The sequence below is a fragment of the Onychomys torridus genome, chromosome 17 (assembly GCF_903995425.1).
Source record: "Onychomys torridus chromosome 17, mOncTor1.1, whole genome shotgun sequence".
In the NCBI taxonomy this organism is placed as follows: domain Eukaryota; kingdom Metazoa; phylum Chordata; class Mammalia; order Rodentia; family Cricetidae; genus Onychomys; species Onychomys torridus.
In genome coordinates, this window is record NC_050459.1 from 7,685,409 (window position 1) to 7,709,597 (window position 24,189).

General features: G+C 46.1%; 1 protein-coding gene across 4 annotated transcripts in view; it reads left to right on the plus strand.

The window, feature by feature from the left end:
* Myo16 (myosin XVI) overlaps positions 1–7,282 on the plus strand; it is a 473,339-nt gene extending 466,057 nt beyond the window's left edge. For all 4 annotated transcript variants that reach the window (XM_036166675.1, XM_036166674.1, XM_036166671.1 and 1 more), the window contains one exon: positions 5,941–7,282. In XM_036166675.1, coding sequence (XP_036022568.1) covers positions 5,941–6,168 — 228 coding nt within the window. In that variant the 3' untranslated portion in view covers positions 6,169–7,282. The remainder of the gene's footprint in view (positions 1–5,940) is intronic.
* Positions 7,283–24,189: the final 16,907 nt, after the last annotated feature.

The following is a 24,189-nucleotide window of genomic DNA, read 5'->3' on the forward strand; positions in this document are numbered from 1 at the left end:
CCTGCAACTCCAGTTCCATGACATTCTGACCAAGGCAGGCAGCAGGCATGCAGGTGGTGCACAGACATACATGTAGACCAAATACTCAAACACATAAAAGAGGAATCAAATATGTTAAAAGAGTTGCTTCAGTTGCTCATAACGCTTATAGTATTTTTATCTGATGCCTAAAATTAAAACAGGAAAACGGCTCTCACCCTTTCACTCTCTGCCTGTACCAGCTTTCCTTGGTTGAAAGTCACATTTGAGACTGTCATAAATGACCTCACCTAACTCATACTTACATTGTGACTCCAGCATGGCTCCATATCTGGAGCGTTTCTCTTTCATAACCCAGGAGGAGCTCTGGTCCATTTCCTAGGGCCATTTGTTGGGAGAAGTCCTTTCCTTGGATGTTATTTGATTTGGACATCAAGATTCTTTCAGGACTCTAGGGAACTCTTATCAAGTCCTGGAGCTAGCTAGCAGTGTCAAGACTCCACAGCCACTCTATGCCCATTTTCACACGTCACCTGTGCATGCCGCTCACCCACCCTTCACCCAGTTCTTACTGCTTAAATGATGGTGAGCTATACTGTGACCAAGCTCCAGGGCTAGATGCAACACCCAGCCCATTCTCTGCTCTCTAGAGGGCAGTTCTTCAGGCCATGCTGCCCCTCGATACCAACTCTACATCTGCCATGGCTTCACGATGCCTGTAAAAAGTGGAGTCCAGGATCACCACGACAACATATGTACACAGACTTAGAGTCCTCCCCACGCCCCCAGGAAAACTACTTCTGTGTTAGTTCCCTTTCCTAGTTGCTCAGCTGATCAGACTCTCTGCAAACCTTCTACCAAGGTACCTTTTAACCAAGGCACATGGTTAAAACCTGAGTTCTGGTAAACAGATCTCCCTTGCTTAGCTGTTCTGTCTGTGTTGTGGGTATCATGGTAAGGCATCCATGGCATTTCCTTACATCAGGGCATGTGTTATGTTTATGGTGCCCAGGACTGGCCCGAGTGCTCCAAAGGTTTAGAAAAGAGGTGGTGCTCTTATGCCGTGGTGTGAGGGCTACCTCCAACCTATAAATGCTAATGACAGTTCTGTGCGACTTTCTGGAGGGGAAGTAGGGGAAGGGGGACTTCTGTCTTATAAATGGGTGAATCACACTTCATGTGAAGCCAGCTGACCCTGCTCAGGTATGGCAGCACCCTGACCTCCTGTGGTTGTTTTGTCCCCTCTCTTTAAAAAGAAATGATTTGATTTCAGAAGCAAAATGATACTTTTGTTACCAAAATCAGCTTTTCCTTTTAATGATCACATTCAGTTTATCTGGAAAATATTAAATGGCAATAAGAGAATTGATGTGTGTTTTTTGTTACCAGTAGAACGCAAGATTGCAAAGGTGAACAGACACTGGTGTAGGTATTTCTATGACACTGGGTGGTACTCAAAATGCTTCTTATTTATGCTCTCCTGGACAGAACAGCCCTAGCTTGTTATTCTGAGACTCCAAAGCCCTTTTATCACCTATGAGACCATGATATGTGGGTTTTGCAATCTAATAAATTTAATAGATCTAAATGAAGCAGATTAAATCTTATGAGCCCCAGAGTGATTTCCTTTGGGGTCAAGCCTCTGAAGATCATAATCTTGAAATCCCTCTGTGTCAAAGGTGTTGCAGAATGCCTAACTGCTGTTTAGACATACCTGGGACCAAGCTTATTTTTTGATGAAGAACAATAATGCTGGCACTCTGGAATCCCTTTTATGCAATTCTGCCAGCTCTCCTTTTATGTCTAATAAATTTCTCTCAATCGCTACTAATCTCCAGAATAGAATCTAAGGAATGTTCTGTGGTATTCTCCAAAGAAAGGCTTTATTCTGAGCGCCAGCTGATTGTTGAAAGTATCAGTCAGATTTTCACTTCTTGGGGAACCACTGAAAGCCTGTTGACTTCAAGATAATGTTCCTCTGGACTCTCCTCAGTATTCAAACCATCGACACCCTCATTAAGGAAGGTCTTGCTAATGGCTTATGTGCATAAGCTTCACGTTTTATAATGTACTTGGGAATTTGAATATTTTTAGTAAATGCAGCAAAGCTTTCAAAAGAGAGAACTTCTCCCCTCCCCCCCAAAAAAGAGCAAAGACTGGGGATGTTGCTTAGTCAGTGAAGTGATTATTGTGTAGACATAAGGGACTGAGTTCAACACAAGAACCCACATTAAAAACAAACACACAAATGAAAACTGGTATAAATGGCACCTTCTTGTAATCCCAGCAGTGGAAAGACAGATGCAAATGTGGGGTTGCCTAGCCTGCTGAGCAAGCTCCTGACCAATGAGAGACTCTGCCTTAAAAAACAAAGGAGATGGTGTCTGAGAAGCAATGTCCGAGGTTGCTCTATAAGCTACACACACACACACACACACACACACACACACACACACACACACACACTTAAAAAACAAAAACAAAAAAAAGACACCATGACTCAAGCTGGAGATTTGGGACACTCTCTGTCAACTTCCCTCCTATCACCATGTCTCATTGGTATTGGCGGCTACCGAGAGTCGCTGGAAGACAGGCACCTGTGTGCTTTGGTGTGTGGTGCCGACTTCAAAGCTGGTCCTTTCGGAGGTTTAATGGGGGTTTAACATCTGACCACTTTTGGGTTGTCATGGATAATGCTGAAAGGAACTCACGCTTTAGTGGAAATGTAGACGCATGTCTGTGCCTGGCACAGAGAGAAAGAGGCACAGACACTAGGGAGCCTGATGCCATCTGCTGAGTGGAGACGAGGGTCCTTTTGTTGGGGTTTTGAATTTGATGCTTTGTTAGGAACATGTCTCCGTCACAACCTTGCTTTACCTGGCTTTCTCATAGATAAACTGAGCATTTGTTACTTGCTTTCTTTTGTTGTAGTTCCTAGCTTAAACACTGTTTCCTGTCCTTTGCAGGGGTTCTCAACCTGTGGTTGTGACCCCTCTAAGGATCCCATATCAGATATCCTGCATATCAGATTTTGCATTACGATTCATAACAGTAGTAAAATTACAGCTACGAGGTAGCAAGGAGATAATTCTATGGCTGGGGGTCAGCACAGCATGACGAACTGTATTAAAGGGTCGCAGCATTGGGAAGGCTGAGAACCACCGCCTTCCTGGTTTGACTAGAGGGTGAGCTATGCATGCTTGACTCATTACATTCTAGCGTATTTTATTGCTTCTATTGCTTTCCTGGCATTTCCAGAACTAAGGCTTTAACCTTTCCTTCATCCCTCGGGCTTGTGCAGTTACTGTTGGCAGACCCGTGTGTTGTGACTTGCAGTCTAGGAGACAGTCCGAGTGCCTAATGGATGTTTACCTGTAGGCTGGCTAATTCCAGTCTTCCCAAGCCTTCAATTTTACTTTTTGTCCTATCTGAAATCACTTTCTTCCTATATACAAAAAAAAAAAAGCTTCCTTTTGTGTTTCTGTTAAGACAAGATCTCTGAGGACATTTGTGTTTGTGTGACATCTTTATTTCGTTCTGAGTTCTGAAGGCTGTCTCTCCATTGGGTTGACTCTCAATAACACTATCCATGTTTCCTTGCTCTCAGGCTTCCTGTATTTCTGTTAGGGAGTAAGTATCTCCTCTCATTCTAGTACCTTGGAATATAAGTGTGTTTTTTCCTTTAGTTTTTTTTTTTAATCTTATTTTTATTTATTCTTTGAAATTTTCATACACACATGTATACAGTGTATCTTGATCATATCTGCCTCTCAATCCCCTCCTTCCACTCCCCTGAGAATCCAGAATCCCCCATCACATCTCCCTCTAACTATGTGTCCTTCTCTTACATGTTTTCTTCATTCATTTATGTGTTTGTTTGTCTGTCTGTCCTAACCCATTCAGTCTAGTTAAGAGCTACCCACGTGCTTGAATGGGCTTGAGATCATCCACTAGGGATGGTGGGGAAGCATAGCAGTGACCACACTCCTAAAGAAAAGTGACTGTCCCTCCTCGATGCTACATGCTGAATGTGAGCCAAGGAACTCACGTGAGGAATCTGCACATGTACAGAATCTGCACAGGAGAATGGCCTCAGTGGACTCCCATACTAGTGGAGGGGAGCTGAGCAATAAAATGCACTTGTGAAGAGTCACATTGGTGTCTCACACTTAGCCAAAGGAGACAAGTCTAGAACAGGAGACCCTAACTCCCCCTTCACTGAGAGTCTGGACAGCATTGTTGTTCAGCTGAACAAGCTGGACAAAGTCACAGCTTAGAACACACAGGCTCTGAAGCTGCCTTTTCTGAGTGACATGTCTCCATGTCCTCATCCACAAAGCACCAACTCTTTAGAACTCATAGGAGGAGCCTGGTTCACAGAAAGTTGCCTGCACAGGTTAGCCCTCCATAACATTTGTTAGCTGAATAAACTCTGTGCATTCCCCCAAAGTCCCACTTTCTTGGTTCTTTCCATGGCGGGTAGAAATAGTCTGCCTTCCACAGACATCATCTGTAGAATTATGCTCTGTACAGGTCATCCTGGAGATCTACAAAAATACTAAGGGTCCCTCCTGCTTTGGAGACCTTTTCTCCAGATGTGTTGATAGTGTGATAGGGATGAGACAGGTCCAAGGAGTCCAGGAACCCAGAGGTGTCCACACTGAGTTGCTACAGCCACCTTGATTATCACTTCCTATGTGAGATCTGCTCATTTAGGAAATCCCTTTTGCTAATAAGGACTCTGAATAGGATCTGACCTTCATGATCACCTTGCATGGGTGCATAGCCCCCTCAGGTGTGGGATCAGGATTGGGTAAGGACTGCTGCCAAGGCCAGTCTTTCTAGACAACATTCTATGTGTCAGAGTCACATTGCATGTCCTTCTGGATTCTGCTCTCCAGTTTAACTGGAGGTCATGATAAGATGGAAGTGGTACACAGCCTTTGGGGCCTGGGATGGGGTGAACCATGCTCAAGTTTTCTCCCAGCTGTCCCCAACACTCTCTCTCTGGCTTCTAGTATCTCATTCTTTTTAAGAATTTTTTTTTCATGTTAGAATAGCCAGTGCATGGTGCCCATAATGATCTGCCTAATAGATTTCCAGCTATTGGCAGAAAAGAGGTGCCCCCAGCAAGACAGCCTTTCTCCCCATTGTCCCCAGGCTGGAGCTGGGGCAGTTTTCAGGAACCATTGTAAACCACGTGGAAGCAGCTAATGCCATTGCCTATCAGGGACTGTCCTGCACACGCAGGGGGTGTGCCTGTGTTAGAGGGTTCACCATCTGAGAGAGCACCCACTACCTAGACAAGAGTCTCCACTTCATTGTCCAAACACAGATAATGTGGCTAGACACCACAGCAGGTGGCAAGTGTGTTCCCAGTCACAGCTAGCCTTCTTCCAGCAAGCGGCGTGTGAGTGCCTTTCTCTTATTACGTCCATGTTTGGGAACTGTTTCAATATCAGCATGGCCCAGCTCTAACAGCTGTTCTGAGTAGGCGGGTCTGACCTTGGGCTAAAGTATATGGGTGAGGTGGGGCATGTTACCCTGATAGTCCTGTGTGCCTGTCCACTGTGCGTGCAGACGGGTGAGGAGCTCCTGCAGAGGGGTAAAGCTTGAAAAGTCTTTTTTCTAGAAATAAATTCAGAGAAAAATTCATGAGAAAATACAAGCTGGCATGGGAGTGTTTGGGAACTCAGGGAATGCAGGGCAGGTTGATTTTGCTGCTTCTTGTACCGTTGGGAGGTGTAGTACATGAGAATTGTTCTGTAGACCTCCTGACTATTTCTGGCCCCCTGGAGCCATACTATTTCTGGTGGTCTTGCTGCTGGAGGTTTGGAAGCCACTGGCTCTTTGCACCCCAGCCTTGCCCTTCACCCCCTGGCACTGCTATCATAGATCCCGCCCCCTTCTCTGCTCAGTCACCACATCTGCAGCAACCTTGCTTCTTCTCCTCTGCTGCAGGTCATCCATCAGCTGAGGCTCTCTGAGAATGAAAGCGTAGCTCTGCAAGAGCTGCTGGACTGGAGGAGGAAGCTCTGCGAGGCCAGAGAGGGCTGGCAGGATGCCCTGCAGCACCCGGAGCCCCGTGCCCCTCCACCGCCACCGTGCAAGAAGCCCACGCTCCTAAAGAAGCCCGAGGGGGGCTCCTGCACCAGGCTGCCTTCCCAACTCTGGGACAGCAGCATCTGACAACCTAGACTGTGCCCACATGACTGAGCTATCTAGTGACTGCAGGAACAGGGCAAGAGGCTGCCCTCTGATGCCTGAGGCCTCCTCTCCAGGCATCTCCACAAAAGCACAGGACACTAATGATAACTACCCAAGACCTCCTGTGTGTATGTGTGTGTGTGTGTGTGTGTGTGTGTGTGTGTGTGTGTGTGTGTGTGGTTGTGGGTTCCTTCTCCATTTCTTGGTAGCACACTGAATTTTAGGGCCACACTGCTCCCAGATAGCTAGAGAGCTGAGGAGGCATGCAGATGAGGTAGGAAGGCAGAGCAGTGGGAAGAGGTCCTCCAGGCAGCTGTTTCTAGTACAATCCACACTAGCCACTATCCCATCAGTGGCATTCATACGGTGCAGCACATAGGATGTATGATTCATTTCTTTATAGATGTTTGTGTGTCATTAGAATTACAAACCCGATGATTGTTTTACATGTTTATTACTGTATTTTATAACTTTATGCAACTGGTGTGTTCCCTTTCTTCAAAATGCAGATTTTAAAACATCATTTTTTAGGGATTTTTTTTTAAATTCCACATACTTATTTTTAACCCAAAGCCCCTCAAGGCATGGGGACTATGTGTTGCCTTGGCTTTAGCGGACCCTTGCAGGAATGCAGGTTGAGAACTAGAATTTATATTTCATGTTCTTCTGCCCTTTCCCGCACCCAGCATTTCCCTTGGATACATGTGGCTTTGGTGTTTGTCAGTTAAGCTTCATTCCCACCCAACTCCTCAGCTCGACATAGATGACGGGATGTTTATGGTTCAAAACATATGGCTTCAGGTTCCTAGCTGGTGACACAAGACTTTCAGCAGTAACGTTAAGCAGGCTGAACCTCATGGGATGGAGCAAAGAGTCCTGCCCTCCCTGGGAACACTGCATGATTCCCTCGCTGTGCGCCCCACCCGCTGCTGTGTGTGCGTGTGATGGCCTTCCTTCTCCATGTCTTTCTGCCCACTGTCAGTGAGTTCCAAGCAGTGGCTCCACCAGCCACCTGCTACCATCTCCCGCCACTTGGACCACTTCATTCATTTCAGCCGTTACAGAGCTACTGTGCCAATAAAAGGGTGCAACCGTGTCCTATTGTTTCAGTCATTTGTGGTCAGCGCTGTCTTCTGGGAATTCCTGTCTCTTGGTCAGCTTTGTAGGAGCAATGGTTCACCTTGATCCAAACTTCTTTCATGTTCTGGTCTCTATAGCCATTTGCAAGCTTCTGAAGACACCAGCTCAAACAAAGGGAGTACACAGTGTTTTTTTTAAAAAAAAAAAAAATCTAGGAGTGAGCCACAGAGCAGAGCCACAGCAAGCAAGGCACTAAAAGCAACCCAGAACTGACCACCAGGAGACCTGTCGGGGCTCTGGATACAGCTGGCCCTGCAATAAAGGGGGTCATTGGGATGAGAGTTCTGGATTGGTGGCTTGGCACTTGAAAGGAATGCTCCAGGAGAGATCACATATTGCATCTAAGAATTAGCTCACCTGGGGACCACAGCCCCTCCAGGACACCAGAACAGGCAGAATGAAATATCATGGCTCATCCACATTGCCCTCCAAAAGTCAAGGAGGTGCTCAGTTTGCCCCTGACCAGATCCAGCCAGCCCCCTATCATTTCTTCACTTCTATCTCTCTGAATCCAGCCCACAGGCTAGGGATGAGCTTGTTCCTTACTGACTAGACTTCTTTGGCCTCCACCAGTCCTGATATATTGTAAACTCTTGATAATCTGGGTTGAATCGGAAGCTTGAATGGTTCCCCACACAGAGCACACCATCAACTACCAGCACTGCTCCTGTGTACAGCGTTCAGACTGTGTGGATGTGGTATCTATTACTAAAATGAACTGTCTGGTTTGGGCTGTCCAGAAAGTTACCCTAAGGAAATGGACTAGAAAACACCTTTTCTCAGAGCTCTTGATGTTTACCAGAAAGACCAAGCTCTGGGCTCCCTTGAGAACTGGTGTCTGGTGAGGGGCAGTAGCTGGCTTGCAGCTTGCCCTCGTCTTGACATATGTTCATGTGGTAGAGAAAAGGGAGAGAGGGAACGAGGCTGCTGGGGTGTCTGTCACAGGGTCACTGTCTCTGTTCTCATGACCTTGTCACCCCTCAAAGGTCCACTTCCTCCTGCTGTCATGCTAAGGTCTCAGCTGCAGTCTGTAAACTTGGAGAACACTCAGAGGCTCAGTGGCACTGACAGACACCCAGAAGGTCACTCTTACATTGGCACCAAAATCACAGTTACGAGTTTTAAAGAAATATCACCTTTCGTCTCTACCGTTCCAGCATGGCACTATGACATGACTTCCTGACATTGTCAACTTCTTACTTGAGTATAGCTGTAAAGCCTTTAGTATAAGTGACTTTTTTCAGACACACAACTGTGTGACATTATGTCACAAGACCATTGTAGGGAGACCTTACATGAAGATGGGTCCATGAGCCTAGAGACCCGCACCACCTGAGGATCTCAACCACTGCAGTACAGTGGGTATCACAAAGGATGAACTATTTGGTCTCTCTGGAGGCCACTGGTTGACCTTCAGAGGCCAGAAGCCAACCCCTTGTAGACGGTAATTGCCAACTCCTCTGTAAGCATGTGAGGCCATGTGTGCTTGGCTGTCTGTTTCTTGACTATGGAGAGAAATGGCCTCTGCATTCATGGCTGTGTGTGTAATTGAGACTCTGGAACTCACATGGTAGGGGGTGGAATAGTCACCAGCACTAGCCCCATAATATCCACAATTACTAGCCGTAATAACTGAGATCAAGTCCAGCACTTTGTGTGCTTTGCAAGTCCTCAGTTGAGCTCTGGAAGGAGGGTAACGCCGTAAGTAAGTCGACAGAGACAGTGTTCTGAATAATCAAGCCCTGACCATTATTTCACAAAAGCAATGTTCAGTTACATGTGGTTGCAAAGAAAGATGGCATTTTAATTGCCACCAGGCCCTAAGGTATGAATTATGATATATTATTAGATCTGCAACCTTATGTTTAACAATATAATTGGTAAGAATTATGATGCTATGTTCAAACACTACCTACTCTATTTCTTTTTTTTAAAGTTATTTATGAGGGACCTCTAAAAACTACTATCAAAATGTTTATATTGAGTTAAGATGACTTAAAACATATTTTCCAGAGTGGAAAAAAATACCTCATTACTATTCTTAAGTAGTGGTATCTGATTTAGTAAAATTATGATTATATAAATCTACTGAATAAAAGTAATAACCAATTAAAAGCCAAGATTGGTGAAAGGAGTCCACACAGAAATATTAATTACTTTGTTTGGTCAAAAATAATACATTACAAATTTTCTAGCTCAGGATCATGGCTAGAGTTCTGCCAGAACTCAGAGGCTGTCAGACTCCAGCTGGGTACCAAACTCAAGTCTCATGTCCATACAAGCCCCAAGGCTGGGGGCTGGGGAAATGGATCAGTAGGTAATGTGCTTACCACAGAAGCATGAGGACTTGTGTTCAAGTGCCCGGGACTTGTGTAAAAGAAGTTTAGTGTGGTTACAGTATATGATTAAAACCCAAGTCCTGGGGAAACAGAGACTGGAAGGTCCCTGGGTCTCACTGGTCACATAGGCCAACCCAGCTAGGTAAAAGGTCATGAACAAAAAGAAAGGGAAAAATAGTGGGCACCACAAAGAAACACAAAAGGCTGACCTCTAGTCTCGACATGCACGTGAACACACACACACACACACACACACACACACACACACACACACACACACACAGATGTCCCACAGTGGCCCAGATTATCCTCCTCCCACACACCAAGATGGAATTGTCACCCACCAACTTTCAGCAGTAAGTTTTGACAAGGAGTTAATGGATTTGATTTCAGTTCTCATTGAAAGCATTCTTAAATTGGCCAGGGAGGAAAATGAAAACTGTGTTCCAGGTAAATTTCAGTGTAAACTTATTTCATCTTCCAAGCTGTGTCTAGGGGCACACACAGGGCTGCGCAGTGCAGAATGGGAAATTCACATTTCAGAAGCCTCAACCCAGCCCCTCCGCCTCTCTCTTTCTCTTCCCTCCTATTCATAAGCAATGACTATCACATAAATTCTGCAGTGAACAATGGCTTGCTCTGCAAGGTGTCCCTGTGTGTGACAATGATCTCCTCAGATGACAGAGCACTGTGGGAGCCAAGATTCAGCCTGGAAAGAATCACTTTTATACTTCTGCCACTTTGCCTAAGTTCTTCAGACCCCTGCGAGGTTCCATTGTGATGGTTACCACAAATTTCTCTGAAATCCAGCCTGCGTTGTAAACTTTAAAGATGATATTTTCAAAGGGTGAGTTTTATTAGAAGCCTATCATACATCTGTCATCTGTTTTAATTTCTCAAATCATTCTCCAGGGTTTTTGAAGTATATTTATACTTAAATGTCACTTGTGTGTGCTCCAACACGAGAGGACTGTCATCTGGGTTTTATGCAGTGAACCAGGACATCTCAATGGTAGGAGTTTCTTACAGAAAACTAATTCAAGATGAATAAGTAATGCATTCATCCCATTGTTGAGGTGTAATGGGGATGCCCCCCATGTTCTCACTGCCTTTGAGTTTAGCCATTGCACCCCCATCCCCCACCTCACCCCCATCCCCACCCCCGGGCTTGTGTACTGCCTTGTCTTGCTCCAAAGCCCCAGGGAATACAGAATGCTTCAAAGAAGGCAGCTAGCAGCCTCACATTCTCCTGATGTTCCCATTTGGTGCATAATGTCTAAAGAAATGAAAGAGAATGTCTTCTGATGTTACCATTTAGTGCATAATGTCTAAAGAAATGAAAGAGAATGAGATTGTTGATATATTCTAAAGAAGGGCCAAAGCTCCACAGAAAAACAGACTAACACCAAGTTCAATTTGAGTTTTTGATCTTTAAGATGTAAGACACAAAGGAGCTGAAAGTCCACGATGTGTAGTCATGCCGAGCATCGGTCCTTCTGTGTGCTGAGAAGACGTTGAGCCTATTTTGGGGACACATTGTCCTTCACTGGGACAGAGCAGCTCATGTGGTGCCTGGAGAAGCAGACTCCCACAGCAGGACCCCACAGCTGGGCTTCCATGAACATGTTCAGTAAGATGGTCTTGCTATGACCAGACTATCTTCTGAAGAGTCCTGAGGCTAGAACACCAGGCCTGCTTCTGCTTCTACCATTGGGGAGCTGCTGTACTCGAATTGAGCAGCCCTTAATACAGAAAGAGCGCCCATTGCTTTCCTGATTGGTTTTCTGAAATTCTCTCTGTGACAACTAAACCAGGTATATTGATTTCAATCTGCATGTCTTTCTGAAGTTCTCTTCTGCACATGTGACATTGGTGCTGCATCTCCTTGTCTGGTAGATGCATTTCCAACTCCTTGAAGGTCCCATTGCAGTGGACAGGAGAAATGCTTCAAAGTCCACTCCCTATAAAGGTCACTCCACACACAATCATGTCTCAAGTAGCATCACCAAGTTTGATGAAGGTGAAATTTAGGGTACTATAAAAATCTAAAGAAAATACTGATTTATTTTTCTTAAGGGAGTCATGAAGAATTTTCTAAGATCACATTTGTACTGGCACACAAGGATCATTTTTTTAAAGGGTGGGCAAAAATCTGAATGTTTCTCAGCATGCAGCACATTCCAGGATGAGAACATTCTAAGTTTTCATATGCCTTCCCAACAGTACCTGTCCACTGGTATCATAATTTCTGTCATCCCCTCAATACTGAAAGGGCTTATGAAATCCCATCTTCCCTAGACTCCAGGATGATCCTTAGCAAACAGTGGATATCTTTCCATCATTAATGGCTGAATAAACTGATGGATAAGTGGGCAACTGAGGGATAGTTTCCAGGGTATAGACTCTAGCACTTACAGAAGCCTGTCCCATTCCAAATCTTTGAAGACAGGTGGGTTTAATACTTAATTTAGTACTTAAATTATTATATAGGAGTTTTGATGAACAGGAAACTGTAGAGGGGGGATATCTTCCTAGACAGAGGTGATGACAATGGGGTTGCAAACCGTGTCCTGAATGGATGAGGAAGAGTTGCCACCCATGGAGGTACAGAGGCTCTGGGATCTCCTAAAGGTGCTTGCCTGAGATGAGCATGCAACCCCAGGCATCTCCCATTTTCTACAACAGAGACAGTGCAGGTAAGTGCTCTCTCAGAAAGGTGACACCCCACGCTATGGTCTAAATATCAGTGCCCTGCCCCCTCCCCAGTTCAAAGTTGAAACCTAAGACTGTATGTAGAGGTAATCTCTTTGAGAGATGGCCAGTCCATAAAGGTCCTACCCTCACGAGTGGAGTTAGTGATGTTATAAAGAAGGAGGCTCCATGTTCTTTCTACAGTGTACAGATGCAGGCATCCAGGCTCAGTGCCTCCATCACAACATCCTCAGAAGGCACAGACTCAATTGCATCCTTCACCTTGGACTCCAGAACCATGAGTAGTACACTTCTCGTGTGTATACATCACCCAGCCTATGCTGTTCGGTTACAGCATCCAGGACAGAGTAGGACACCAGGTATCCAGAGCCCTCCAAGTCTCTCCCTGTGATGGATCAAGGATCTCTCCACCCTCATCTCACCTCCTAATGAAAACAAACCCCAGCTACACAATCCCCTGTAGTTAGAGTTTTCCTGCCTGGCCCACAGTCATGACAAATCTCTCTCACCTGCCAGGCCCATAGACTCTCAGAACCAATCAAGTAAACACACAGAAACATACATTGTTTAGAAACTGTATGGCCATGGCAGGCTTCTTGTTATCTAGCTCTTCTTTCTTAAATTAACCCATTTCTATTAATCTATACTTTGTCACATGGCTTGTGGCTTACATCCTCCTAGTCATGGTGGCGGCTGGCAGTGGCTCTCTGCTCCAGCCTCTACTTCCCAGAATTCTCTTCTCTCTTGTCCCGCCTATACTTCCTGCCTGACCACTGGCCAAACAGCATTTTATTTATACAGAGCGATATCCACAGCAATCTCCCCACTCCATAAGGTGGCAACACATGTAAGTGCAACAGAAAATGCAGCTGCCTCTAACTCAAGAGGCAAGACAGAGTCCAGTGTCACCAAGTCCTGGAGAGGAGACCCAAAAACTTCACATGAGAAGAGTCCCTGGCCAATGAAAGAGACAATCAAGGCCAAAAGACATAGAGTTCTGTGTTGACTTGGCAGATCATGTGGGTCACAGCTCTCCAGCCAGCCCGAGGGGAGGTTGCTCTAGAGATGGCCTTCCTGCTCTGCAGATGTCTTCCTGATGGAATTCCATGACCCTACAACAGACCACTTCTGTCGAGTTAAGAGGCTTTCCTTCAAGCTCTACCATTTATTATTCTATTGAAACTACACAGACTGTCCCAAGGTATTTCTTCACAGGAGCCTGCTTGAACATGGTAATAGGAACCAGCGGTATCCTGCACACAAGACTCTCAGGCCTGGGAACTGCCTGCCCTAGGTATGAATGTGATGTAGTTTCTGGTATTATTAAAGAAGAGGGCTCTCATGAGTCCATGGGATCCAGTGAAGAACATGGACCTTAAATTAGTCTCTGGTTGGGGAAATAGAGTAGCCACTGAGGGAAAGGTTGGCCGGGGTCTTCAGCAGCTGTCATAGATAAGCACAGCACAAAGGAAGACAGTGTCATCAGAGATGTCTGGCTGTTTCCAGCTGTCTTGAAAATCATAAGGGTAGAGAGACAAGCTTGGGCTTCTTATTTTCTATTGACACTATTAGTGGGATCCCAGGGAACACCAGCCTCTGGAACATCTTGATTCTTACAGCAGGAAAGCTGCTGGGCTCAAAAGTCAGGTTCTTAAGATAAGGCCAGTGGTAATGAAAATGAGGAACACCCAAACTGGAATGAGTTGGAAGGAGCTAATTACCCTGAAATTCAAAGACCTCTCAAACATTTGATCCCCAATCCCTGATGCTAAGGCACACTGGTTCTTTCTTTTCTCATGAAGTCATTTCTGCCTCAGCTGCGGCCCAGAGCACATACCCTCTCTGGGGGATGCACCATTAAAACCATTTCTTGGACAGGAAATTAAAAAACCCTAACTCCATGGCTATGCCTCAGACCAGGCAACCAGAGTCTCCCATAGCAGGAACCCCCATCAAAACCCCATAGTCCTGTGGGCAGCTGTTGATTTCAGACTCTCCTCTGCTAACTTCCAGTTCCTTTCACCTCGCCATGATAAGCCGCCAATCCGCTGACCATTCTGATCAGCCTTGTAGTTCTCTCCATGCCCCTGCCTTTGTAGCATCGCTTTCTGTCTGCAGTAGTTATCAGGATTTGACCGATGCTTGTCTTGCACAGTTATTTATTCAGTGTGTCTCCTGTGCCTCCAGAGTAGACTGACTGGAAGCTAAGAAAGGCTGGAGGTACTAAATCCTGGTCAGTGATAGAGAAGTCCTGCATGCTCCCCCTGAGAAGGTGGGGGTAGGCATCCACAGGAGTTCCTGGGCATAGAGAACATCTCAGATAGACAACCCGGGAATCAAAGAAACATCCCTGGAAGATGGATGCGAAGGAAGACATTGGTAAGAGAGAACAAAAGACTTTCAGAACCCAGTCACATGGGAATAGTGTCTCAAAGAACTCAAAGAGGGTTCGAGCAAACTGACCCTTTGCTGTGAGTGCCAGACCACCTGGTTTCTCTGCTACCCCTAAGACCTCTCAAAGAACTCCTGAAGGAAGTGGTCATGCCAACATAGGCAGGTAGAAAATACAGGTTCAACATACAGATGAGTTTCATCACATCTTCTAAATTAACTGAAGGAATCAGCTACCCTTTGTACCAGCCAGTCCCCATAGCAGACCAATTACCATAGACCTCGGCTACAACGGAGGGGCTTTCTCCTCCTGGACTCTGGCTATGGATTTCTCACCCCTTCCTGCCAAGTTTCTCTCTGAAATACTGGCTATTAAAAACCCAGAGTACTGCCTGGCACAGTGGCGCATGCCTTTAATCCCAGCATGCAGGAAGCAGAGGCAGGTGGATCTCTGTGAGTTTGAGACCAGCCTGGTCTACAGAGTGAATTCCTGGATAGTCAGGGCTATTACACAGAGGAACTTTGTCTCAAGAAGAAGAAGAAAAAGAAGGAGGAGGAGGAGGGGAAGAAGAAGAGGAGGAAGAGAAGGAAAGGGAGTAGGAAGGGGAGGAAGGGAAGGGAAAGAAAAAAGAAAGACCTAAAACTTCAGTCCTTCAAGAAGAAAGTAATGAGTTAAGGCTCATGGGACTTGTTTCCTGTGACACATCTGGGTCTTGGAGGGTGTTGAGATATTCCTCTGATGACCTAGCACCAACCCAGTGGGGTAGCTGTGTGGAAAGAAGGACACTCTCCAGTGAAATGCAGTGTGTTGCCTTAACCGAGATCAGAGACCAACGTGCAATAGCAACTACTTCACAGCCACATGAGCACATGACGGAAGAAGCAGGTGAAGGAATATCTCACTCTTCCACCTCCCTGCACACTCATGAGATCTTAGATTGTACCTGTTCCTAGAAAAGTCCAAGGAAAGAGTATCTTGCTGACTCCAGAGCTCAGTGACTTCTAGACCCACTAGAGCAAGAGGCAGCCACAGTGCCACTAGGCAAAAAGACAATGGGCAAGGAGTATGGAGTTGGAGGCTCCAAGGGGAATCCGATAGTTAAAACCCACTATATGTCTTCCGGATGGTGTGAGTAAACAGTTCAGCAGGATTCAGACTTTGCACAAATTGAGACTGAGGACTCTCTACTAGATAAGAATCCTCTTGGCTGAGGGCAAAGGAGCACAGAGGAGGTAATGGAAAAAGCGAGTTATAAATACCAGTTCGCAAATACCACATGAGTTCAAAACAAGGACTGAGTTTGCGATCCGTGTATCTTGCTTGTGTTACTATAAAAAGTAAACCCCCACCTTAGAAACAGATTCAGCTGAATCGAGGTCCCCATCTGATTGCAGATCATATCACCTCTGACAAAGAAATGAAGCCGTGAAGCTTTTGCAAGAGTTTTCTGACTGTGTATCTTTGTGAAAATGTAGTTCCCAAACCCTGCAGTTCAGTGACTCTGCTACAGACACCGCATTGTCAAGATCATTCTGAAGCTTTGTCTAGCTGTTGTAGGACTAAGGAGAGCATTCGAACTCCTGCTGCTGTGCTTGAAACTAGGTCTTCACCAGAGAAGCAGGGAGCTACCGACACAAGATGGAGATGGTCAGCAAGAATGCTGGGTTTATAGATGGGAAGCACCCCGACCCTCAGACATGGGCCTCTGAATGCAGCTTTTACCTGTTGATCAGAGAGAACATGAGTTGAGCTGGAGACCCTCTCTGAATGTCAACAGCCAACAGCGCTGGCTGGTAAGACTCCCAACAGCCCTAGGGACTCATCCTGTAAACATTTGAAGAGCAATCCTACAGGAATCAGCATCCACAGAGGAAAATGTTAGAGACTGCAAATCCAATCCCACTAAATAACACAGGCAGGTGACCCAAGACAGACAAGCAACGGAGTGTGGCAAAATCCAAGTGTGAATCCAGAATGGCAGGATGTTTCTGAGGGTGGATCTTCGTGTATGGAAGGGGGAGACTCAAGTTGGACTTCTGAAAGGAGGGAAGGGAAGGGAGAACATAGGCCTAGAAAGCAGCTACTCAGCTCGGTGTAGGACACGCTGAGTGTGGGAGCTTGGGGAGTCCATTTCTGATCCATCCTCAGTGGGCTCAGCAGTAAAGGGGTGGTGTAGTTATGTCACTCACTCAGAGTAAAAGGTCTCCACTGATGGGAAAGAGGTTTGTTGTGGTGGTATTGTGTTCCCCGAAATATTGTGTGTTCCCTGAAATAAACTTATCTGGGGTCAGAGAACAGGACGCCCACAATATTAAACATGACGGTAGGCAGTGTTAGCACTCGCCTTTAATCCCAGCATTCGAGAGGCAGAGCTAGGTGGATCTCTGTGAGTTCAAGGCCACATTGGAAACAGCCAGGCATGGTGACTCACACCTTTAATCCCAGAAAGAGAGCCTTTAATCCCAGGGAATGATGGCAGAGAACAGAAAGATATATAAGATGTGAAAACTAGGCACCAGAGCTGGTTAAGCATGAGGCTGGTTAAGCTTTTAGGCTTTGGAGCAGCACAGTTCAGCTGAGATCCATTTGGATGAGGACACAGAAGCTTGCAGTCTAAGGAAACAAGACCAGCTGAGGAACTGGCGAGGTGAGGAAGCTGTGGCTTGTTCTGTCTCTCTGACCTTCCAGCATTCACCCCAATTCCTGGCCTCAGGTTTGATTTTATTAATAAGTACCATTAAGTATTCCTGCTATAGTTTGTAAACTGCACATGCAATAGTCACCCCCTTACATCTCATTACAACTTAACCACCTGAGGATCTCTAAACAGCCAAGGGATAGATAGCTTTTGCTTTTTCAAGTGATTTCAGACAAAGAACTAGAAACATGTGCCTACCCCTGTTTGATGTTACCTGAGGAGAGATGAGAGTCACAGAGCATTCACAGTGATAAATGCAAGAGCCTACAAACTGCCATCCATAGTAAATACTGGGCTAGAGGGATAGAGAATGGGGTGGGGGAGTTGGGACATGAAGTCAAGTGTACGTAAATCCTGGAGCACAGACCTCAAGTCTCATTATTCATATCATAACTGGATAATTAAAGTAAGGCAGAACAGCCAGAAGGCTGTTGTCCCAACCAGAAAGTCTAAAAGGGACAATGTTCTTCTCAACTGAGAGCATAGGTCTGGCCAGAGGGAGAAGGAAGCCCATCTGAAGGAAAACCAAGAGTTTTAAGAAAGTGTTCAGATATTTCTAAAACAAACAAAGAAATGCAAGCACGGGTCCATGGCTCAGCTGACACCCCGGGAGAGCTGCTTACTGGATGGAAAGTGAAAATTGACTTGAGGTTGGAAGACACCCCCATGCCAGTTCTGATGGGGTCAGCCCTGCCCAGAGTAACATCAGGAGAGGATAGCAGTCTGAATGGAGATTAACAACTTCAGAACAGCTCTGCCAAAAATGGAAGTCGTGGGTAGGATGCTCAGCAGGAAGCATTGTGTCTCTCACACTTTCTCCCACAGGCAGCCTCACCTGCGGAAGGCCCAAAGGCCTCTGTGACATCTAAAATTGATCAAAAACTATAAAGTGAAAATGTAAGGAATCTAGGAAAGTCATAAGAGCAGTGTGTGGGTGAAGGCTCAGAGCAGATGTCCTACTGCACCTGAGCAGATGTCCTACTGCACCCGAACAGATGTCCTACTGCACCCAAGCAGATGTCCTACTGCACCTGAGTAAATGTCCTACTGCACCTGAACAGATGTCCTACTGCACCCAAGCAGATGTCCTACTGCACCTGAGCAGATGTCCTGCTGTGTGCTTTAAATGCACAGCTTACCACTCAGAGCCCTCAGAGATATAGACAGATATCTATTCAGGTCAGGGTTAACACACCAACAAGTTTAATGTGTGTGTGTGGGGGGGTGCGCGCTCGCACGCGCATGCTGTACACATGCTCTCAGAGGCCAGATGTGTCAGATCTCCTGGAGATGGAGTTACAGGTAGTTTTGAGCCACTTGATATGGGTGCTGAGACCTGAACTCTGCTCCTCTGGAAGAGAGCCTCTTAACTTCTGAGCCATCTATCCGGCCCCTAATTTTAATATTTTATCAATAATAACCCCCCTCAAGTTATTGTGAACAAGAAAACAAAAATACCCATACTTGCACAAATGCCTGAGTAACTACAGAAAGACCATAGCTTCTTGACACCCCTAGTACGTCATAAGTATGTATTCACCTAGCAGAAAGATGTGGTTGGCCCAATTCTCAAAAGCAAAATAGAATTCCAGTCAAGAGACCCTGACAGCCCAGACTTCAGAGTTAAATATATCAATTGCCGCCCCAGCACCAAGAGGCTGGGAGATGAGAATAATGGAGGATGGGTCCTCCCCAGTCTGAGAGAAGCTGCTGTGAACTTTGAAAAACGGAGACACAAGATTGCAAAAGAAACTGTGTAAGGGACACTGTGTAATATCTGCAGAAACCTTGCAGTTCCAACACTAGATACAAGAACATCCCTCATGTCCCTTTGACAGGGACATCACAACACACAGAAACAACTAGTAAAGGTGCTAACCTTTGGGGGTCTTGCCCAGCTGCCCATTGTCCCTGCCCCTGGTGCCAGCCTGCCTTTGCTCAGAGCAGCCACTGTCACACCACCCCTTCCCAAATCGATCTCCAACTCGGGACCAGTGAAGTTGCTCTCCTTGGGATCAGATGGGAATCTGAGGCTAGACTAGGACAACATGAGCCTTTCAATCCAATGTGTACAATCCAGAGGGTTTGGGTTTATCGTTTTGGACAAATATGGTCAGCACTAGGGGAGCCAGCCTGGACACTCCCTGGGAGAGTGACAAAATGTGTCCACCTTATTTCAATCAGCTCTGGGTCACCACCAGTATATTTCCAGGAGGACGTTTTGTGACTTCTTATTCCCTACAAAGTTTGCCCACAAGCAGCAGTTTAAAAACACACAGGAAAGAAAGGCCTGAAAAGGAGAAAGGGATAAGGCCAGCTTACATACTTCCCATGTCGCAATCCCCACAGCCTGACATTCCGTTCCATCGACGAGGAAACGATATAATGTACAGCCCTGTCACCATGGCTATTAATAACTTGGATGGCTTCCAGAACCACCCGGGGACTGGGAAATATTCCATCTCTAGCAACTGCATCAATGCCGAGATGTTTTCTCTCTGAGACCATGCCTCTCTCTACGTCTCTTGCCACGTGTGGGGCTTGTCATTCTCCAGGCACTTGGATACTCTGATTCACACTGATAAGGATGAGCGTAGGACCAGTGCTTCCTGGCAGACTCAGAAACCAGGGAACTCCAAGTTCCCAAATACTCTATTAGTTTCCAGGCTTAGTTTAGAAAACCAGAAGGGAAATGTACGGCGGTGGCTGGGGAGGCTTTCATTCATGCACAGCTGTGATGTCAGTGAGAACTTGTATTGAAATCTCTTAGCAGCCATCATGGTTAAGGTTAGTTAGCATTACCATCTTCAGCAAACTTTTGTTAATCTAAAAAACGCAAATGCACAAGAGGAAGGGAGGGAGGGATAAGAAGGAGGAAAAAGAAGGATGAGATGGAAGAAGAGAGGGGAGAAGGCAGGAGGGAGGAAGGAACAAAGGAAGGGAGGGGAAGGGAGGGGAGTGGAGGGAAGGGAAAAGGAAGAAAGGGGAGGGGAGGGGAGGGGAGGGGAAAATGAAAAGGAAAACCTGTCCTCAGGTCCCTGGAAGAATGGGCTTGTATTGAAGCAAACAAAACTGTGCAGAGCACACAGTCTGTCTCTGTGCCCTCCCTTCGTGTCCTGCGGTCCTTTGTGTTTAAGGTTTCTCTTGTGTCTTCCACAGCACACTGGCCATCCTTTTCGGTCTCTGGCCCTGCAGGCTCTGTTAAGTGTTGAGGGATAAGACCCACCCTCTCCTGCAGTGTGAACCCCGAGATTATTCTGATTTCTAAGAAGGCCACATGTAATGTCTCTGCATCGGGAGCACCCAATAAGAAAGGCTGGCTGGCACTACAGGGACCTCTGTCCTGCACTCGTCCCCTGCTGCCTACTGCTCCTGCTTACAAGAAAGGAGTACACAGCCGCCATTGGTCATCCAACATCCGGAAGGCACAAGGGTGCTGCTGTGAATATGAAAGAGACCAGCTGTTCTGGTCACAGGTGAGAAAGAGTAGGGTGTTAGAGGGCATGGGGTGCCTTTCACTGTGGAGGGTCCAAGGCTGTGCTGGAAGTGGGGACTTGCAAAATCTTTGAGAGGCTGAAGGTTGGTGGGGGTACTGGCCTCCTAACCAGCACCCATCAGGATGCAAGTGGCGTGTGGGGATGTCTGCAGATGGGATGAGAGTCCATCCTTTCCCTGCTTGGGGAAGATTCCATCAAGACAGAAGTTCTAGAAAAAGGTTCTCCTCTCAAGAAATGTTCTCTTGGATGGATCTAAATTCACCTTTAGTGTCAGTGTCTACCTCTCCCCTCCCTTTGTCCTCTCCACCTCCAACTTGTCTTCCTTCCATCCCTGCATTTTCTCTTCTTTCTAACTATCAACATGAGGTGTGTCCACCTGCTGCACACAGTCACTGACTTCTGTTCTTAATAGCTCTAAGCACAGGATATGTCACCTTGAGTCAGTCACCGTCTTTCTCACTTTCCACCTGACAGTGATGTCAGTCCGTGTGTGATGATGTCAGTCCACCTGACAGTGATATCAATCCATGTGTGATGATGTCAGTCCATGTGTGATGATGTCAGTACACATGTGATGATGTCAGTCCACATGTGATGATGTCAGTCCATGTGTGATGTTGTCAGTCCACGTGTGATGATGTCAGTACACATGTGATGATGTCAGTACACGTGTGATGATGTCAGTCCACGTGTGATGATGTCAGTACACATGTGATGATGTTAGTCCACATGTGATGATGTCAGTCCACATGTGATGATGTCAGTCCACATGTAATGATGTCAGTCCACATGTGATGATGTCAGTCCATGTGTGATGTTGTCAGTCCACCTGACAATGATGTCAGTCCACGTGTGATGATGTCAGTCCACATGTAATGATGTCAGTCCACATGTGATGATGTCAGTCCATGTGTGATGCTGTTTATTTACTTGGGATCATCTCTGTTGTTTTAACATAATAAACTAATAAACTCCCTGGTGCTCCTGTTGCAGTGTTGTCCTCTAGGGAGTAGGATGAAGTCTTCTACAGTCTCTGCTGCTCTTCTCCCTCATCTTTGACTTCATTTGCCATTTAGGAATGAGATGGGGACAACGCTCTCTAGAACTTTTCCAATGCCTTCCACCTGTTTCCACAGCACATGATGTTCTGTTCCTTGTGCCCTCAGAATGTTTATCTGTTATTTCTTTTTTTTTTGGTTTTTCGAGACAGGGTTTCTCTGTGTAGCTTTGCGCCTTTCCTGGAACTCACTCTGTAGACCAGGCTGGCCTTGAATTCACAGAGATCCGCCTGCCTCTGCCTCCCATGTGCTGGGATTAAAGGCATGTGCCACCACCGCCCAGCTTCTTTATTTTCTGCATGTTGGAGGTATACAGAGCTGGATGATCCAACTGTGATGGGGGAGAAATGAACTCAAAATTATGAATGCCAACTTCAATACAGGAAAAAAAAATCTACTCTGTTGAGGAGTCAATGTCTAGATTTCCTTTCTTGACCAAATCAAAGCACACACACACACACACACACACACACACACACCATACACACACATACACACCCATCCGTACACACACACAGAGAGCAAGATTATAGGCACAGTACATACACTTGACTGTTTGCTTTTAATTTATTTATTTTAAATTCTGTGTCTCTCTGGGTTTGTGCACATGAGTGCAGGGGCCCATGAAGGCTAGAAGAAAGCATCAGAACCTCTGAATCTGGAATTACAGGCAACTGAACCACTAGACTTGGGTTCTAGTTCCCCAGCAAGAGCAGTGCACACTCTTCACTGCTGAGCCATCTTTCCAGGTCCATGATCTTGGACACAAGCTAAGGTCCTCATGACGGCACAGCAGACACTTTCCTGACTGCACCATCTTGCAGCCCCTCCAGGGAACAGTCTGAAGGAGAATGCAAACATGCCCCATCCTTTTTCTCTAACATTTCTAACTGAACTGAAAGCAGATGTTCATATGTGGACACGTAAGTGGCTTTATTTGCAGTAGCCTCAGATGGGAAGGAATCCAAGTGTCCATCAAGAAGAAACAGGACAAATGGCAGGAGAGGTCTGTGCTGGAGCACTACTCAGAATGATGGGGGAAGACCGGTAACAAACAGCCACACAGAGACTCTCAAAATAACTATATGGTGGGAAGGAGCATGAATAAGCTGCCATCATTCCATTGACATACAGTGCTAGAAAATGCAAATTAACCAATGATGGAAAGTGGGCCAGACACCAAAGGACAGGAGCAGGCACAGGCTGGAAGTGCTGTGGGCACAAGAAAACATTGGCAGCGGCTGGGTGTTATTCTGGTGGCCTTGGTGCTTTCAGGAGCATATGCCCCTGTCTAAGTCTACCTGTTGGCCACTAGCACCTGCAGCCCATTGCACATCAATTGCGCATGTGCAAAGTTAGTGAAGAAAGAAAAGAAACAATTAAAGGACTTTGGGAGGGATGATAACAGTGGATACATATAAAGCCAAACCATTGAAGTTTTGTAGAGGCATTCCTTTTTGTATATCTGCATCTCTCTAAAGCTTGTATCCACAGTGACTGCCATATGGCCCATATGGCACTGTTATGTGACAGTTCCTCCCAGATAAACTCTTCCATCTTGAAGGAAGGCTCCTTAAGACCAGGACATTCTAAGGGGGTGAAACATCCCATCCTGCTAGGATTAAGTTTAGGAAGTAAACAACTCACTAGCTTCAGGAAGTCCCTGAAATTGACCCAGTTCACTAGGCTCCTCCCTCCCCAAGCTTACACAGTAGACTGCTGGGAGGCACTCTCAGACATGCTGAGCTGACTAGGAAGGGCAGCCCAGCTGCCTGGAAGAGACATCCTGCAATCTGTTGAGCTGTGCAGTGAGCTCCTGGTCCCCAGCTTTATGAGCTGTCACTCATGCGGAGGTGGGCTTTGGTGATGCCAATGTTTTGAGTAATTTTTGGTCCATAAATAACCCCTCACCCATACTCCTGTAAGTCACCACAACTCATCCATTCACCAGCTGACATTTTGTGGCATCCTTACTTTGGTCCGTCATTAGTGCCATATCAGACGAGAGTAAATGTTTGTTTACACTACTTGGGAATCTTGCCACACAACAGACAAGTGTCACCTACTTCTCCTGGCAGTTGGCCAAATAAACCATCACTTAATCTCTGGGCGGTGTCCCCAGGTTGTGACACAACACCTGGCGGAAAGGGAATTGTAGGAGAGAAGC